The sequence below is a fragment of the Odontesthes bonariensis genome, chromosome 19, assembly GCF_027942865.1.
Source record: "Odontesthes bonariensis isolate fOdoBon6 chromosome 19, fOdoBon6.hap1, whole genome shotgun sequence".
Taxonomy (NCBI): domain Eukaryota; kingdom Metazoa; phylum Chordata; class Actinopteri; order Atheriniformes; family Atherinopsidae; genus Odontesthes; species Odontesthes bonariensis.
The window spans coordinates 3,185,896-3,205,035 of NC_134524.1; the positions used below are offsets into that span (position 1 = coordinate 3,185,896).

Sequence of the window (19,140 nt, forward strand, 5' to 3'; positions counted from 1 at the left end):
GTCTGTGGATCTAAAAGCCTGATGTCCGTCTCTGTGTCCAACTTTCTTTTTCAGACGCTCTGGTGGTTGGAGTTGAAGCATCCAACATCCTGGCTGAGCAAGACCTGAGAGCGATATCCAAGTACAAAGACAAAATCATCCAAGTGGGACTAAAGTGCGTTCTACAAGTCAGACACATATAGAAACTCACCAGCTGACACAGTTCACTGAAGCTTCACTGAAATGTCTTCGGTCAAAGTAACAGATTCACACTGAGCTGCTTTATTGTGGGGAGGGGAAGACTTTCTTCACTTCTTCAGATTTGAGCAACGTCTGCCTCTCTCATGATCAGCAATACGTGGTGGGGAGGTGGAGGAAGGACGAGTTCTGGTCCCGAGACGGGTTCTGGTCAGGGGACGAGTTCTGGTCACAGTTCTGGTCAAGGGACGAGTTCTAGTCACAGTTCTGGTCACAGTTCTGGTCAGGGGACGAGTTCTGGTCACAGTTCTGGTCAGGGGACGAGTTCTAGTCACAGTTCTGGTCACAGTTCTGGTCAGGGGACGAGTTCTAGTCACAGTTCTGGTCACAGTTCTGGTCAGGGGACGAGTTCTGGTCACAGTTCTGGTCAGGGGACGAGTTCTAGTCACAGTTCTGTTCAGGGGACGAGTTCTGGTCACAGTTCTGGTCAGGGGACGAGTTCTAGTCACAGTTCTGGTCACAGTTCTGGTCAGGGGACGAGTTCTAGTCACAGTTCTGTTCAGGGGACGAGTTCTAGTCACAGTTCTGGTCAGGGGACGAGTTCTAGTCACAGTTCTGGTCAATTCTGGTCACAGTCCCTTACTGTCCGACTGTTTACTCCTCTTCAAATCAAAACTCAAAACCCGTCTGTTTAAAGCCGCATTCTCCCTCTAGCCTCTTTTTAACTTGTGTTATTTTATTTATTGTGTTTTTAATGTGTTGTAAAGTGTCCTTGAGTGTTGAGAAAGGCGCTTTTAAAAAAAAGTTAAATGTATTATTATTATTATTATTATTATTATCATTCTGTTTCAACTCAGTGTTATTGGTGTTATTGTTGTTATTGGCGTTATTGGCGGTATTGGCTTTATTGGAGTTATTGGCGTTATTTGCGTTATTGGCGTTATTTGCGTTGTTGCCGTTGTTGGCGTTATTGGCGGTATTGGCGGTATTGGCTTTATTGGAGTTATTGGCGTTATTGGCGTTATTAGCGTTGTTGGCGTTGTTGGTGTTATTGGCGTTATTGGCGTTATTAGCGTTGTTGGCGTTGTTGGTGTTATTTGCGTTATTGGCGTTGTTGGTGTTATTGGCGTTATTTGCGTTATTAGCGTTGTTGGCGTTGTTGGTGTTATTTGCGTTATTGGCGTTGTTGGCGTTGTTGGCGTTGTTGGCGTTGTTGGTGTTATTTGCGTTGTTGGCGTTGTTGGTGTTATTTGCGTTATTGGCGTTGTTGGCGTTGTTGGCGTTGTTGGCGTTGTTGGCGTTATTGGTGTTATTGGCGTTATTTGTGTTATTTGCGTTATTGGAGTTATTGGTGTTATTTGCGTTATTGGAGTTATTGCTGTTGTTGGTGTTATTGGCGTTATTGGAGTTATTGGTGTTGTTGGTGTTATTGGCGTTATTGGCGTTATTTGCGTTATTGGAGTTATTGGTGTTATTTGCGTTATTGGAGTTATTGGTGTTATTTGCGTTATTGGAGTTATTGGTGTTATTTGCGTTATTGGAGTTATTGGTGTTATTTGCGTTATTGGAGTTATTGGTGTTGTTGGTGTTATTGGAGTTATTGGTGTTGTTGGTGTTATTGGCGTTATTGGAGTTATTGGTGTTGTTGGTGTTATTGGCGTTATTTGCGTTATTGGCGTTATTGGTGTTATTGGCGTTATTGGTGTTGTTGGTGTTATTGGCGTTATTTGCCTTGTTGGCGTTATTGGTGTTATTTGCGTTATTTGCGTTATTGGCGTTATTGGTGTTATTGGCGTTATTTGCGTTGTTGGCGTTATTGGTGTTGTTGGTGTTATTGGCGTTACCGGCTGCTGTCCTCTGCAGGCACAACATCAGCCCCGCCCTGATCGCCGCCATCATATCCAAGCAGTCTCTGGGCGGGACCGTCCTGCAGCCCAGCGGCTACGGGCAGTTCGACAGCAACAGCTACGGACTCATGCAGGTCAGTGTGTCCTGGTGGTTTCCTGCTGACTGTCAGTGTGTCCTGGTGGTTTCCTGCTGACTGTCAGTGTGTCCTGGTGGTTTCCTGCTGACTGTCAGTGTGTTCTGGTGGTTTCCTGCTGACTGTCTGTGTGGTAGTTTCCTGCTGACTGACTCGTTGCAGATCAATAAGACGTTCCACGCCGTGACGGGCGGCCCGTTCAGCCTGGAGCACATCGACGACGGGACCAAATACCTGATCCACCTCATGAAGAACGTAAGGCAGGCGGAGGAGTTCAGCAGCTGGAACAGCGAGCAGAAGCTTATCGGTACAAACCACTTCCTTGTGTCCTGAACTCAGAAATCAGCAGATCCATGAACATTAATCCGAACCCTGCGTCTGCTTCAGGATCGCTGGTCGCCTACATCTCAGGACCAGAAAAACTCAGAGAGGCTCTCCAAGTTCCCGGCGACCTGGACCGCGTGACACCAACGGGTGACTTTGCCAACGACGTGATCGCCAGAGCGAGATGGTTCGGCAGAAACGGCTACTGAACGTCAGGCTTTTGGCTTTTCTGTGGTTCAAGCAGCAGACGGATCAGGGACAAACGGGGGCCTTAATGTAAATGTAAATGTATTTTATTTATACAGCCCGTTACAGACAATCATTACAGTGTACCAAAGTGCTTTACAGCAGGGGATAAATAAAGAGAAGAAGAAGTAAAAACAATAAAAGAACAGTGAAAGCCATAAAATACAACAAAATCGAATTAGATAAAATAAGATAAAAGTGTCATCATACTACTGGTTATTAAAAGCCATCCTTAATAAGTAGGTTTATAGCCTAGATGTGAAGAGGCCCAGGTCAGAAATGAGACGCAGCTGGACGGGGGGCTTATTCCAGAGCCTGGGGGCAGCTTTGGGAAAAGGCTCGCTCACCCCAGGGTTTGTATTCTGACCTGGGCACTTCCAGCAGAAACTGATCTGCTGACCTCAGAGCTCTGCCAGGACTGTTAAAAGCTCAGATAAATACGACGGGGCGAGGCCGTTAAGAGCTTTAAAAACAGACATTAAAAGTTTAAAATCGGTTCTATAAAGGACAGGAAGCCGATGGAGGGAGTTAAGAACAGGAGTGATGAGCACACGTCTGTTGGTGTTGGTTAAAGACGGGCAGCAGCGTTCTGCACCAGCTGAAGGCGGCTGAGAGAAGAAGCCGTCAGCTCCTCACTTTATGAGACATAACTGTTAAATATCTCGTGGCTCCAGTTCCCTCCTAAGATCCACAAACTCTCCTTAAAACTCTCAGACTGATATGAAGGACCCTGGTGTAACCGACTGTGCCGAAGCAGGCAGGCACTCGACACTGATGTACTCAGGCAGGATTCACACGAACACGACATTTTTAACACATAATTGCTCCATTTGATTATGTGGCGCCTCTGCTGCCGATTGAAAAACTGCTCTTAAGCATCACGGCGCAGGTTTACAGCGAGCCGCCACGCTGAATAAAACAGGCTGAAAGTCCCACATTAACATCCCTGCTCACTATCACCAGATGACAGACGTGACAGTATTTGAATTAAAGTGTCTTCACATTCAAAATGTTCCAGTAAACTAATGAATGGAATGAAATAAAATCAATGACGGCCGTTAGCTCACGCAGCTCAGAGGAAGTGTTCATATCGAAGGTGAGAAAAGCAGCGTAAGACGTCACTTCTTTCCAAAAGAATAAGAAACGTGTTCGTGTGAATCCCGTCACATGTGCTGCCTCACGCAGGCAAACAACTTTCATAACTTTCATAGCAGGGCCTCGGTTTCCTCTGTCTGTAGCTAACGTAGCTAATGTAACGTTAGCTTGTTTCAACAGCGGACGCATTAGGGCCTCGGTTTCCTCTGTCTGCAGCTAACGTAGCTAATGTAACGTTAGCTTGTTTCAACAGCGGACGAATTAGGGCCTCGGTTTCCTCTGTCTGCAGCTAACGTAACGTTAGCTTGTTTCACCAGCGGACGCATTAGGGCCTCGGTTTCCTCTGTCTGCAGCTAACGTAACGTTAGCTTGTTTCAACAGCGGACGCATTAGGGCCTCGGTTTCCTCTGTCTGCAGCTAACGTAGCTAATGTAACGATAGCTTGTTTCAACAGCGGACGCATTAGGGCCTCGGTTTCCTCTGTCTGCAGCTAACGTAACGTTAGCTTGTTTCAACAGCGGACGCATTAGGGCCTCGGTTTCCTCTGTCTGCAGCTAACGTAGCTAATGTAACGTTAGCTTGTTTCACCAGCGGACGCATTAGGGCCTCGGTTTCCTCTGTCTGCAGCTAACGTAACGTTAGCTTGTTTCACCAGCGGACGCATTAGGGCCTCGGTTTCCTCTGTCTGCAGCTAACGTAACGTTAGCTTGTTTCAACAGCGGACGCATTAGGGCCTCGGTTTCCTCTGTCTGCAGCTAACGTAGCTAATGTAACGATAGCTTGTTTCAACAGCGGACGCATTAGGGCCTCGGTTTCCTCTGTCTGCAGCTAACGTAACGTTAGCTTGTTTCAACAGCGGACGCATTAGGGCCTCGGTTTCCTCTGTCTGCAGCTAACGTAGCTAATGTAACGTTAGCTTGTTTCAACAGCGGACGCATTAGGGCCTCGGTTTCCTCTGTCTGCAGCTAACGTAACGTTAGCTTGTTTCAACAGCGGACGCATTAGGGCCTCGGTTTCCTCTGTCTGCAGCTAACGTAGCTAATGTAACGATAGCTTGTTTCAACAGCGGACGCATTAGGGCCTCGGTTTCCTCTGTCTGCAGCTAACGTAGCTAATGTAACGTTAGCTTGTTTCAACAGCGGACGCATTAGGGCCTCGGTTTCCTCTGTCTGCAGCTAACGTAGCTAATGTAACGATAGCTTGTTTCAACAGCGGACGCATTAGGGCCTCGGTTTCCTCTGTCTGCAGCTAACGTAACGTTAGCTTGTTTCAACAGCGGACGCATTAGGGCCTCGGTTTCCTCTGTCTGCAGCTAACGTAGCTAATGTAACGTTAGCTTGTTTCAACAGCGGACGCATTAGGGCCTCGGTTTCCTCTGTCTGCAGCTAACGCAGCTAATGTAACGTTAGCTTGTTTCACCAGCGGGCGCATTAGATCAAGAGCACACGAGAGCGCCCTCTGCTGGATCACAAGCAAAACTACTTCTGACGTCACTGCTCTGATCTGCGTTAAAAGTTTCCAAACGTTTGATCGGATGTTCGAGCTTGAAAGAAAAGGCAACCGGCCCATTTCTGACCGTTTCGCTGTTAGGATTCTGGCAGCTTTAATCACTGTTTTAAAAACCTTTATTTTGTTTCCGTTTGAACTCAGTTAATGCAGCTGCTGTTTAGTTCTCTACCTTTACGTATTTTAGCCTTCTGCTCAGCTGCAGGCCGAGTGCAGCTGGACCTCAACATGTATCAGTGTTAATTATTGCTGTTTCTTTGTTGTTAATGTTTCATGATGTTAAAACTACACAGGTATTATAATTTTTTAAGCCTTTGCTCTTGGTAGCTTCTGTTTGCCGTATTTTGAGTTGAACACTGGAGCTTTAAAAACGTTTTACATGTTTCTCTGAGGCTGGCGTATCCGTCTGTGTTCACAAGCTGCCATATATCGGTGGCCAGTAGGGGCAGTGTAGGGCCGAAGGATAGTCAGCGGCAGGAAGTTTTAAAGTCAAGCCTGCAGGGAAAGTCACAGGGACAAATATGCCTGTGAAAATAGCTGCTGAGAGATCAGTAGCAGGTTGGAAACATCTGTTTTCTGAGGAAAATGTTGGAGGATGGCGTGTTTTCCCCCTGTCTGAGTGCTCTGGTGTGCCCCCTGGTGGAGTAACGGGCACATATTAGAGCAAACATATTGCTGGCCTTAAGCCTGCTGTGGTGGAGGCCAAAGAGGGATGCATGAACATTTTGTTTAGTTCAGCAGCAGAGAAGTGATTTGTTTTGTTTTTTAATTCATGTGTTGTTATGGTTACGCCTCACAGACAGTGTTCCACCTTCAGCCTGAGCTAAAAGGAAAGTACAGGTACTTTCCTTTTTACACGTTTTATTTTCTTTAGGCACATTCAACCCAAATACAATCCACTTTGTGCATTTTAGTCATGAAACTACTCTTAGTGCAACATATTGTTTTAACATTTTAACTAGGGCTGGGCGAGTTAACTCGTTATTATCGCGTTAACTTGTTAATTATTTAACTCCGATAAATATTTTATCGCGCATAAACGCAGGTTTTATTATTTCTTTTATTTTGTAAAAGTCTGTTGCTCCCAGGCTTTTATTTTGTAAAAGTCTGTCGCTCACAGGCTTTTATTTTGTAAAAGTCTGTTACTCACAGGCTTTTATTTTGTAAAAGTCTGTCGCTCACAGGCTTTTATTTTGTAAAAGTCTGTTACTCACAGGCTTTTATTTTGTAAAAGTCTGTTGCTCACAGGCTTTTATTTTGTAAAAGTCTGTTGCTGTCTGCTGTGGAACAGGAAAAGAAAGTAATCTTTGGATCCACCAAACATGGAGAAGGGTACGGAACTTTTACTCAGCCATTTTCATGTTAAAGTTCTTCCAGACGGCGGAGTCGACAGAACCAAAGTCATCTGTAAACACTGCCAAGTTGATTTGTCTTCTCAGCGTAGTAGTTCCAGTCTAAAATATCACTTAAAGGCAAAACACACAACTGATAGCAGCAAGTCATTCAAGGAAACAGACAGTGGAGCGAGGCTTCTACATAAAAACTACAGAAAGATGCTGATGTTAAAAGTGTGTTTGCACAACAAATGTTATGGCACTTTCATTCATATGGCAGCACATTTAAAATAAAGCTAAATGCTAAAAGCTATACGCTACTTTTGGATTCATTTTTGGATTCTGCGTACAAATGCGATTAATCGTGATTAATCAGGAAAATCATGTGATTAATTAGATTAAACATGTTAATCGTTGCCCAGCCCTACTTTTAACGTTCACGAACAGCAACGTGAAAATGAATGAATGATGCTGGAATATGTGGAATGGATTTGTTTTAAACATGTTTTTCACTTCATCACCATGCATTATTGATTACTGAGTGTCTATTGGGTCAGAATGCAATGTTATTCATTGAAAGGCCCAATATATGGGCTGTAGTGACATCTAGTGGTGAAGTGGTAGACTGCAGTCAAATTAATATCCTCCATCTTTTCAAATTAGGGTGTTTGTGAAAAATGTGAAAGGCTTTACTTAGTTAGACTGTAGCACCTGGAAAATACTCAGTTTTTCAGTTTTACTAAAGTTATGTTTGAGTGTTGAACACTCGGCCGTTTGTTCAGTGTTACTTTGTAGAACCAAACCAGTATGAATGAATATCTGCTGCCAAAGGTCCAATCACTGAAACCCTGAAGAGTTGCAACATGTGTCATATATGAATATCAAGTGTCATTTCATCCCTTCAGAGTATTAAGTTTCTTGTTTTGTATTTGTTTCCTGTCTTTATTTGCATCTCACTCATTGTTTTCTGTTACTTTATTATAATTTTGTTAAGTTCTGGAAGTATCGCTGGAATGAGACGATGTAAAAGAGGAAGGTCAGTCCCGTCGGGTCAAAGACTCGAGAAAAGATATTTAAAATGGAAATAAAATGTGAATTTGATGGTGTGAAAGTTGTGTTTTATTCCACCTGGTCGACTTGACTCGGGTCATGTTCGTCTTATTGAGAAGCTCCAGAGACTGAAATTAAAGTAACACCTGAGAGAGTTCAGCTGTTTGTTGCTCTCTGGCTCCCCCTACAGGTGTGACTTATAAAAACACATTTCCATGTGAACCGTGCACATGCACAGCCATACACATGAAACTGTTGTCATGTTGACGAGGCCACAAAGACTTCAAGGGACCATGAAGGTGACAATTTGAGACAATTTTCTGAGATCTTTTTTGAGACTTTGGTCAAAATACTTGGAAAAAATGTTGAAATGTTTAAACCGGAGACGAGGAGCTCCCTGAGAGGTTCAACCATCGAGGCTTCAACAGGGCGTTGGTGAACGGTTAGTTTCTGTCTGTCATCAACAGCTGGACATCAGCTGTGTGATTTAATGCAGAAACACAGACATAATGAAGCTGTTCCTCCAGTCAGACCAGAAACCCTCCAGCTCTACACATGCAGATACAGATAGTTCCTCTGTTGATCCCAGAGGGCAACAGGTTAGCATGTAGCTGTAAGCTAGCAGCAGATGCTAGCAAACAATGCTTTCTCATCAACAGTGATGGACCAAGCCGGAGATGTACGCAGCGTAACTCGTAGTAATGCTTGTGTACCGTTAATGACTGTGTTTAAACATTTTGGATATATTAAAATCATTAAAGGAAACTGCTGCTAAAAGAACAGCAATAACTCCTTAGAAGCTGGTGTACGGCATCTTCATTAGCTAAGCTGTTAGCGTTAGCTGTTAGCTGCTGCTAAAGGAACAGCAATAACTCCTCAGATGCTGGTGTACGGCATCTTCATTAGCTAAGCTGTTAGCGTTAGCTGTTAGCTGCTGCTAAAGGAACAGCAATAACTCCTCAGATGCTGGTGTACGGCATCTTATTTAGCTAAGCTGTTAGCGTTAGCTGTTAGCTGCTGCTAAAGGAACAGCAATAACTCCTCAGATGCTGGTGTACGGCATCTTCATTAGCTAAGCTGTTAGCTGCTGCTAAAGGAACAGCAATAACTCCTCAGATGCTGGTGTACGGCATCTTCATTAGCTAAGCTGTTAGCGTTAGCTGTTAGCTGATGCTAAAGGAACAGCAATAACTCCTTAGAAGCTGGTGTACGGCATCTTCATTAGCTAAGCTGTTAGCGTTAGCTGTTAGCTGATGCTAAAGGAACAGCAATAACTCCTTAGAAGCTGGTGTACGGCATCTTCATTAGCTAAGCTGTTAGCGTTAGCTGTTAGCTGCTGCTAAAGGAACAGCAATAACTCCTCAGATGCTGGTGTACGGCATCTTCATTAGCTAAGCTGTTAGCAGCTGCTAAAGGAACAGCAATAACTCCTTAGAAGCTGGTGTACGGCATCTTCATTAGCTAAGCTGTTAGCGTTAGTTGTTAGTGTTGGCTGCTGCTAAAGGAGAAAATAAATCCATAAATAAACCAGTAGGAGTTATTTCTCTGATAGAACATTTCCAACAGAAGCTGGCTTCATCGGTCCAGCAGGGCGGATGTGAGTGGGCGGAGCCTGAAGGTGGAGTGAAGCAGAGGGGTGACGGCTCGTTAAATAAGGAACTTTCAAACAAGAAAACGAGGTTGTGTTTCGGGAGTTTTTCACTTGCTGGTGACTTCAGACAGAAAAAAGTTTCATTTCCATAAATATGTCACCTTTAAAGTGTGGTACAGGGCCGGAAAACAAAATTGTGAACGGCGCTACCTCAGGCCCAAAGTGCTCCAGGGCGGTTTCAGGCCTGGAAATGTGAATAAAAAAAACACTCCAAACCACAGTTTTAAGGTTCACAAACTTTTCCAGTTTAGCTTTAATGACATCTCTTGATCTGAGGTACAACAAGACTCCTCTCACCTTCATGCAAATAAGGAAGTAACAACAAAACAAAGGCATTACCATAGCAACCACAGGTACCCAGAGCCTGAAAAGTGTTTAATATCAGTAACTGACCACCAGAGGGCAGAAATGTGCAGAAAAAAGTTCCCTGCAGAATACTTTTATTTGATCTTTTCAAGTGTGACTTTAGTGACTTTAAATTAATTCAGCAGGCGAGACGACCAAGTGAGTCACTGTACGACAAAAAATAATTAAATAATTACAAAAAAATACTACAAAATTGTATCAATTTATTCAAACAGAAATAATTAACCGATGATCTAAAAACCGAAGTGATCAGATTACCGACCACACAGCAGCTTAAAAGAGGAATAATGAAACTTAAATCAGTTCCTTTGAGTCCTGAGAATGATTTGTTGATTTTTAAAGACGACACTTTACGCTCCACCTCATCACCCGATGACCGCCACCATGAGGTGACCAATCACAGCAGAGGTTGATGTGATGCCCCGCCCCCTTCGATTCCCGCTCGAATTCAGACGAACTGGCTGGGCTTCGGGGTGGAGGTGGGCGTGGTTTGCGATGGGAGGGGCTTGTGCTTCTCTGAAGAGTCTCCTTGGTCGCCGTGGAGATGAGGAGGGGCCTCAGCTGTGGAACAAGGGGAGGAGAAAAAAAAAACAAATACAAAAACATATAAATGCATTTATATGACGCTAAATGCAACTAAAATTACATTAAACATTTCTTTATGCCTTAAATTTTCATAAAGAATGTGAAAGACATTGATTAATTCAAAGTGGGTCTTACTCTGGATCCTGGACAGAGCGTATTCCAGCCCCCTCATGGCTGTAACTTGGTTATTTTTAAACCTGGCGAGGCCAAACTCCTGCAGCAGAAGCAGACAGGATCAGGGGGGCGGAGCAATGGGAGAATCTTACCGTCGCTATAGCTACGAGTTACAAACAGAAGGTTCAAACAGGTTTGAATACGCTGCTAACCGGTAATTTATTAAGTTTTTAGTAGTGGATAAATATTCAAATGATGTTTGATTTGTTTCGTGTTTTCTTTTTAATGATGTTTCATGGACTTATATCATGTATGGTGGTAGTTTAGAACAACTACCGATCAGTTAATGAGTAGAAAACGGATCCAACGATCTTGATCTGGTTCTCCTCTCAGCACCAGAGGTTCAGACTGGGTAAAATGATGGCGTTTGTGCTCTCCTGTTACCTGTATGGGTCGGGCGAAGCCATAGACGGCTGAGGAGATCCAGGCCTCCCGTCTGAGTTTGGTCCAAGATGGCCGACTGCGGTCCTCTACAAATAGACACCGCTCCACCACCGTCTGAGGGGCAAAGATATTAAAACATCATTAGTGCACTCTTACCTTTCAATCCAAACCAAGATTCCTGTTTAAACATAAGTAAAAAGTATTTAATTTAACTTTCTTTAGCCACCACACTGAGTAAAACTCACTACTTCTAGATGTCAGACATTTATTATTTGAATAATATCCCCTGAATGAAGGTCTCTTATGAAAATAAATGAGGAAGAGAATGAAACTAAACGCCATATCAGTGACGCCGTTAGCTCATGCAGCTAACGAGAAGTGTTTGGCCTTTAGCTCACGCAGCTAACGGGAAGTGTTTGGCCGTTAGCTCATGCAGCTAACGGGAAGTGTTTGGCCGTTAGCTCATGCAGCTAACGGGAAGTGTTTGGCCGTTAGCTCATGCAGCTAACGGGAAGTGTTTGGCCGTTAGCTCATGCAGCTAACAGGAAGTGTTTGGCCATTAGCTCATGCAGCTAACGGGAAGTGTTCGGCCTTTAGCTCATGCAAACAGGAAGTGTTTGGCCGTTAGCTCATGCAGCTAACGGGAAGTGTTTGGCCGTTAGCTCATGCAGCTAACAGGAAGTGTTCGGCCTTTAGCTCATGCAGCTAACAGGAAGTGTTTGGCCGTTAGCTCATGCAGCTAACAGGAAGTGTTTGGCCTTTAGCTCATGCAGCTAACAGGAAGTTTTTGGCCATTAGCTCATGCAGCTAACGGGAAGTGTTTGGCCGTTAGCTCATGCAGCTAACGGGAAGTGTTTGGCCGTTAGCTCATGCAGCTAACAGGAAGTGTTTGGTCGTTAGCTCATGCAGCTAACAGGAAGTGGTCGGCCGTTAGCTCATGCAGCTAACAGGAAGTTTTTGGCCATTAGCTCATGCAGCTAACGGGAAGTGTTCGGCCTTTAGCTCATGAAAACAGGAAGTGTTTGGCCGTTAGCTCATGCAGCTAATGGGAAGTGTTTGGCCGTTAGCTCATGCAGCTAATGGGAAGTGTTCGGCCTTTAGCTCATGCAGCTAATGGGAAGTGTTTGGCCGTTAGCTCATGCAGCTAACGGGAAGTGTTCGGCCGTTAGCTCATGCAGCTAACAGGAAGTGTTTGGCCTTTAGCTCACGCAGCTAACGGGAAGTGTTTGGCCGTTAGCTCACGCAGCTAACGGGAAGTGTTTGGCCGTTAGCTCACGCAGCTAACGGGAAGTGTTCGGCCGTTAGCTCACGCAGCTAACGGGAAGTGTTTGGCCGTTAGCTCATGCAGCTAACGGGAAGTGTTTGGCCGTTAGCTCATGCAGCTAACGGGAAGTGTTCGGCCGTTAGCTCATGCAGCTAACGGGAAGTGTTTGGCCGTTAGCTCATGCAGCTAACGGGAAGTGTTCGGCCTTTAGCTCATGCAGCTAACGGGAAGTGTTTGGCCGTTAGCTCATGCAGCTAACAGGAAGTGTTTGGCCTTTAGCTCATGCAGCTAACGGGAAGTGTTTGGCCTTTAGCTCATGCAGCTAACGGGAAGTTTTTGGCCATTAGCTCATGCAGCTAACGGGAAGTGTTTGGCCGTTAGCTCACGCAGCTAACGGGAAGTGTTTGGCCGTTAGCTCACGCAGCTAACGGGAAGTGTTTGGCCGTTAGCTCATGCAGCTAACGGGAAGTGTTTGGCCGTTAGCTCACGCAGCTAACGGGAAGTGTTTGGCCGTTAGCTCATGCAGCTAACGAGAAGTGTTCGGTCGTTAGCTCATGCAGCTAACGGGAAGTGTTTGGCCGTTAGCTCACGCAGCTAACGGGAAGTGTTCGGTCGTTAGCTCAAGCAGCTAACGGGAAGTGTTTGGCCGTTAGCTCATGCAGCTAACGGGAAGTGTTTGGCCGTTAGCTCATGCAGCTAACGGGAAGTGTTCGGCCGTTAGCTCATGCAGCTAACAGGAAGTGTTTATATGGAAGATGTCGGGTGAAATTTTGGGAAAATGAATAGAAATCTTTAACAAGAGAAGATGTTTTGGTTCGAATCTTTCAGGGTGAGAATTTCCCTCAGAGACTGACACAGGGGGACAATGATTTTATTTATATGATTTCAGATTTAGTTTAAGTTGTTAATTATTTATTGTTTTCTGTTTATTTGATCTTGGTGATTACCTTATTTACTACTTGGTAATGTACTTGCTTTTCATTTTATGACATGTTCTCATTTTCTTTTCCCCTTTTGTATAAAAATTTCTTGAATAAAGAAAAATTTGATCGCAAAAAAAAAAAAAAGAACGAGAAGTTTTGTAAAAACCATTCAAAGTAAATCGGAGCGTCTCACCATCAGTGTGTTGTGGTTCAGGTTCCAGGTCTTGGTGATGAGAGTTTTTGCGTTGGGGTCCACGATGGAGTCCTCCAGGACGTAGACCGCCCGGGCCATGTGGGTGGGGAAGACCCGCTCCGCCCAGCCCGGCAGCCGGTTGGTTTTGGTCAGCAGCCGGCGCGACACCAGGTGGTTGCTGGGGGTGACCTCCCGGTACAGGACGTCCTCAGTCAGGACGTGTGAGCTGACACACAAAACATCATTTCATGGAGTCAGGAGTCTGAAAAGGTGTTTATAGTTCAGATTGGTCAGAGCTGCTCACTCCTGCTGTTTGTTAAAGTGAGAAAATGTTCTGAAATGTTCCTTTAAAGCAGTGCTTCTCAAAGTGTGGGGCGCGACAAACGGGCCCATCTTTAATGCTTTTCTTTATTGACAATAAAGATAATTCACTAAACAAAACACCCACACAAACAAAGTAATAATGAACAGCTAAAACTATGAGAGACATTGGGAGAAAAACGTAAACTGGAACTAAAGTGCAAAAACAATGATTGATGTCGGGTCGTTAATTGCAGCGAGACAACAAGGTAGCAGGTAGCGTGAGCAACATGGATAAATCTGTGATTCGGACCAAAAAGAAGCACCAGCACCATCACAAACACACAAGACACAGGGGCCAAGTCAACCAAAAACCCAACCGAAAAGAAAATATGATGAAAGCTATCCTAGGATCCTAGGGTTCACCGATGTGTGCTCTGTGTCTGAAGCCGTTAGCAGACAGCATGAGGCCGAACTAATTAAGGAGATAACACACCCCTGTCACGTTAACAAGCCGCTGGATTTCTTTAAAAGAAAACTGGCAGAATATCGACAGCAGGAGCAACGCCTGGTAAAGGCTGCGTCGGTTCACAGTCGAGCACTAATGGCCTCATACAAAGTTACATACAGTTACAATACACAAATGCAACCACATGCTTCTCAGTTGTGGCATCTCTGAAAACAAAACACCGATCTCAGCTCAACATTGAGCATGACTCTGAGTGGCCGTTTCAAGCCTGCAGCCACGTTTTGAGAAGTTGTGCAAAACAGGCTCATTGCAGCCACTAATGCAGGGATACATTTTAGTTGTTTTTGTGCACAGATTGTAAATGAAACACTTTTATTTTCTCTTTTTTAACTTTGTCTTATTTGATGTTATTGATTTTGATTCATTATAAAATATGATGTTACTTGGTGTTACTTCAATAAAGTTGAAATGTAATTTGTCTATATTGATGTTGGGGGGACAGGGGCAGGTGGGGCTTGGAAATGCCCAGCGGATGAACTCTATCTGAGGCTAATGTTCCAGCAGAGTTAGCTAAGGACTGTTAATGAACTCTATCTGAGGCTAATGTTCCAGCAGAGTTAGCTACAGACTGTGGATGAACTCTATCTGAGGCTCATGTTCCAGCAGAGTTAGCTACAGACTGTGGATGAACTCTATCTGAGGCTAATGTTCCAGCAGAGTTAGCTAAAGACTGTGGATGAACTCTATCTGAGGCTAATGTTCCAGCAGAGTTAGCTACAGACTGTGGATGAACTCTATCTGAGGCTAATGTTCCAGCAGAGTTAGCTACAGACTGTGGATGAGCTCTATCTGAGGCTCATGTTCCAGCAGAGTTAGCTAAAGACTGTGGATGAACTCTATCTGAGGCTAATGTTCCAGCAGAGTTAGCTAAAGACTGTGGATGAACTCTATCTGAGGCTAATGTTCCAGCAGAGTTAGTTAAAGACTGTGGATGAACTCTATCTGAGGCTAATGTTCCAGCAGAGTTAGCTACAGACTGTGGATGAACTCTATCTGAGGCTAATGTTCCAGCAGAGTTAGCTACAGACTGTGGATGAACTCTATCTGAGGCTAATGTTCCAGCAGAGTTAGCTAAAGACTGTGGATGAACTCTATCTGAGGCTAATGTTCCAGCAGAGTTAGCTACAGACTGTGGGTGAACTCTATCTGAGGCTAATGTTCCAGCAGAGTTAGCTACAGACTGTGGATGTGCAGCAGCCACTTTTCATCCCACTGTTTTAACACCTCATGGACCTGCAGCTGCGTGGATGAGGTGCGTTTCCAGCACAACTCGTTACCTGTATGGGTTTGGGTAGCGCTGCCAGAAGGCGACCAGCACCTGATGCCACGGACTCTTGATGTCGACCTCGCTGTGGAAATACTTCCCCATGTCTGACTCACAGCTGCCTCATTCAGAAGCTGCAGGGAAACAGAACCAACAGAAACAGGAAATAGGTGTTTAATTACGTCGTTTAATTCAGGCAATTACTGGTGTGTTGATCGTTTTATCTGAATATGTTTACCTGTAGCTGAGTTTTTCCACAGATAGATTAAAAATCGGCCTTTTTGTCGAGGTCTCCTTGTGTCTCTGAAAATAATATTAGATGTTTATTACCTTTTTCTCACATTTTACAGATGAAATAACCAGAGATGGGGACTCAAGTCGCTGTTTTGATGACTTGTGACTTGACTTGACATAAAATGAAAGAAAAGACTTGAGACTCGACTCGGACTTGGAAGTTAAAGACTCGGCACTTGACTTGACTTGAGACACGATGACTTGAATGACTTGAGTGTTAAGCATCTAGCATAACTTTGAACTTTGTTCGTCATTTAAAGATCCATTCTGACCAGTAAGTGCTTGTCAAGCTAATCTAAGCTTTTAGCTAATTTTAACCTGTTAGCCTAGTCGGTGGTTAGCTAACGTTAGCTTGATATGATACGGGGTGGACAGGTTGGACACATTGGCCAATGATGTTTACTGACAGTTACTTATATCTTTGTGTTTTCACTTTATTAAGATCAGATTCTGCAGGTTAAATTGCAAAAATAAAGTGACTTGACTTGACTTGACTTGACTTGACCAAGAAAAAATTACTTGAGACTTGAAAGCTAAGACTTGACACTTACTTGAGACTTGCACATGTGTGACTTGGTCCCATCTCTGGAAATAACTGAGATCACCTCATAAAGAACCTAACGCCTGTAACTTTCTCATGTCTGAACTGTATAAAAAGAAGTACATTATGCTCTAAAATTAGCTATTTTAGCATAATCTACACATTTTAAATGTGCTTGTCAGTATATCATCATCATCACAGAAGTCATTCCTGATAATATGACCCCTTAGTTTATATTTACTGCTGTCCTCAGAGTTAGTACCAATCTGATCATAAGTCTGCAAAAAGGCGCATATCTTAAAGGGACAGTTCGCCTCTTTTGACATGAAGCTGTGTCACATCCCATATCAGCAGCATCATTTCTGAACATCTTCTTACCCCCTGCTGCGTCCTGTGAGCAGAGTTCCAGCCTCGTTTTGGTGCTGATGAAGGTAGTCCGGCTAGTTGGCTGGGGTTTAAAAAATAAAGTGTTTTACTTCTCAAAACAATATGCGTTCAACAGAGTAATACATTTGCATCACAAAATGGTTCTCCAGGAAAAAGTCAGACCTCACATCGCTTGGCGCTATTTCTGCCTCCCTTCATATCACTGCTAACAGCCACCTAGCGACAGCCGCACCTGTTGCGGTGTTTGCTGCTCGGTCTGCACAGTTTACATTGGACGCATTGATACTAAGGGAGGCAAAAATAGCGCCAAGCGATGCGAGGTCTGACTTTTTCATGCAAAACGATTTTGTGATGCAAATGTATTACTCTGTTGAACGCATATTGTTTTGAGAAGTAAGACGCTTTATCTTTTAAACCCCAGCCAACTAGCCGGACTATAGAAAATAAAAGTGAAACTGAAAAAACTTCTCTCCGTTACAAAACGAGTTGCGTTGGCCGGGAATCGAACCCGGGTCAACTGCTTGGAAGGCAGCTATGCTAACCACTATACCACCAACGCTCACGATAAGGACCTCACTGTAGCGGGATACTTAGCGGGTTCGATTCCCGGCCAACGCAACTCTTTACGGACGGACTCAGCTCCAATAGAACTGGCCCTGGTTCTGTTTTCATTGTGTTGTTGCACATCGTTTCTTTCCACAGTATTCACATTACAGACATTAGTTATAATTAATTTATTACAACTAGCAGCTAGCTGTTTCATACGGAGTTAATCACTGTTAAACAGAAGCTAGCTTCGTGTTTTATGACGACCCGACGTTAATTGGCTGCGTTCATGTTTTATAACCACCTTCACCCAACAGCTTCGGCTCTTATCCTTTAGTTTTCCTACATTTTAGTCCGAATGTCGTCCTCTTTGGTTAATGTCTGCTAACAGAACCGGTTAGCACCAGCCCGGCTGGTGTAGCTGCTGCGGAAGCTAACGGCTAGCCGCGGAGCTAACATACCTGCAGCCGGGGCTCATCAGCGGGGTGAGCTCGCTGCTGGAGCCCGCAGAGCTGCAGCCAGAGGCAGCATGGGTGAAACGCTGTCAGCCCGGCGGGGTTTGCTGCCTCTGCACACTGGGACTGAGCCACGGTGGAGCCAGCTCAGATCAGAGCTCATGCACATCCCACTTTCCTCCAGCAGATGATGAGCTTTCATCACTTTTCCAGCAGAAACTCAAAGAGAGGAGCAGACTGATTTAAACTTGCCCTCTCCGTGTTTCCTGCCCCCAGCAGCCATAAAACACATAATAATATGATAACTTCATGATTTATCTTTCAGTAATGATTCATTCTGCAGGAGTAGTGGAATAAAAAGCACGTTTTCCTTCTGAAATGTGGTGCAGAGCCGTTCAGCTACGGAACATTTTCTCAGAAATCATTGTTATATTCGGATGTTATGGCCTTTTGGTGCCCAAAGAGAGGCTCCTGGACAGGTGATACTTCACCTGAGCTCACCTGCAGCTGTGGCTTCATTCTGCATTAATCTGGACGTCCCACAGATTAAGATCCTGCTGCCACTGATTTTCAGCCCACTTCTTGTGTCCTTTGGCACAGCTCAGCCTTTTCTCCCTGTTTCCCTTCCTTAAGAACGGCTTCTTGACAGCCACCCTTCCATGGAAACTTTCACTGTTTAACCCGTCTATGACCAAAACTTGGTTTCTGTCCTAATATAGAGTCAATCTTTAACCTCATTCTCTGAAAATGGAGATTTTTGCCAAATTTCCATCCGAAGGTCCATTTTCTGAGACCATTTTAAAATCAAAACTGAAGAAGAGATGGAAGAAAATTAAAAATGAAAGGGCCAACTGTCAAACAAACCATGAATGGATAAGCTAGCATGATGCTAACCTGGAGTGAGGACATATTGAACAACTAACTTTACAACTGGGTCACTACATCAATATTTATATGCTGAGCACTTTAAAATTGGTTTTTGGGCTTGAAAGAGATGGAAAAACTCTACTGATGACCCTGTTTCCCTTCCTGAAGAACGGCTTCTTGACAGCCGCCCTTCCATGGAGCCCATTTCTGATTTTCTTAAGGACATCACTTTCAGATCCTGTTCATCTGCTGGAGATAGTTCTTTAGGCCTGACACTTTTTGTATTTTTTGTGGGTTTTTTTGTTATATTTTGTGTTTTTTGTGTTTTATTTTGTTTCTTTTGTTTTCTTTTGTGATTTTTCTGTTTTATTTTGTGTTTTTCTGTTTTCTTTTGTGTTTCTTTTGTGTTTTTGTGTTTTATTTCGTCTTTGTTGTGTTTTATTTTGTGTTTCTTTTGTGTTTTTTTGTGTTTTATTTCGTGTTTGTTGTGTTTTATTTGGTGTTTCTTTTGTTTTATTTTGTGTTTTTTTTATTTCGTGTTTTTCTGTTTTATTTGGTGTTTTTTTTAGTGTTTTATTTTGTGTTTCTTTTGTTTTCTTTTGTGTTTTTTCTGTTTTATTTGGTGGCTTTGGGTCAGATTTCCTCCTGTTCATCTGCTGTAGATAGTTCTTTAGGCCTGACACTTCTTCTTCTGTCCTCCACTT

At 43.9% G+C, this 19,140-nt stretch overlaps 2 protein-coding genes and 1 non-coding gene across 5 annotated transcripts in view; 1 reads left to right on the forward strand and 2 right to left on the reverse strand.

Moving 5' to 3' along the window:
• The window catches only part of LOC142368947 (uncharacterized), a 30,074-nt gene extending 25,222 nt beyond the window's left edge, over nt 1-4,852 (forward strand). For both annotated transcript variants that reach the window (XM_075451164.1, XM_075451165.1), the window contains exons 10-13: nt 55-154; nt 2,041-2,158; nt 2,321-2,465; nt 2,546-4,852. In XM_075451164.1, the coding sequence (XP_075307279.1) occupies nt 55-154; nt 2,041-2,158; nt 2,321-2,465; nt 2,546-2,691 (509 nt within the window). In that variant the 3' untranslated portion in view covers nt 2,692-4,852. The remainder of the gene's footprint in view (nt 1-54; nt 155-2,040; nt 2,159-2,320; nt 2,466-2,545) is intronic.
• Nucleotides 4,853-9,585: 4,733 nt separating this feature from the next.
• Nucleotides 9,586-17,721, reverse strand: LOC142368956 (PRELI domain-containing protein 1, mitochondrial-like). 2 transcript variants are annotated; one of them, XM_075451178.1, is made up of 8 exons: nt 17,576-17,721; nt 16,560-16,629; nt 15,585-15,649; nt 15,360-15,480; nt 13,254-13,479; nt 10,874-10,987; nt 10,451-10,529; nt 9,586-10,291 (listed from the first exon to the last, which is right to left on the reverse strand). In XM_075451178.1, the coding sequence occupies exons 4-8, from the start codon at nt 15,449-15,451 to the stop codon at nt 10,179-10,181; spliced, it is 624 nt and encodes a 207-aa protein (XP_075307293.1). In that variant the 5' UTR covers nt 15,452-15,480; nt 15,585-15,649; nt 16,560-16,629; nt 17,576-17,721; the 3' UTR covers nt 9,586-10,178. The 2 variants fall into 2 exon arrangements, with proteins under 2 accessions (XP_075307293.1, XP_075307292.1); XM_075451177.1 differs by lacking the exon at nt 16,560-16,629.
• Nucleotides 17,056-17,127, reverse strand: trnag-ucc (transfer RNA glycine (anticodon UCC)). Its single transcript has one exon. It is a non-coding gene; the product is annotated as a tRNA-Gly (tRNA).
• Nucleotides 17,722-19,140: the final 1,419 nt, after the last annotated feature.

Coding starts and splice junctions, on each gene's coding strand:
- LOC142368956 (XM_075451177.1), bottom strand. CDS start 15,451: ATGGGGAAGTATTTCCACAGCGAGGTCGACATCAAGAGTCCGTGGCAT. Junction 13,480..15,359: donor CGCTACCCAAACCCATACAG/GTAACGAGTTGT, acceptor TTTGTGTGTCAG/CTCACACGTCCTGACTGAGG. Junction 10,530..10,873: donor GCTTCGCCCGACCCATACAG/GTAACAGGAGAG, acceptor CTTCTGCTGCAG/GAGTTTGGCCTCGCCAGGTT.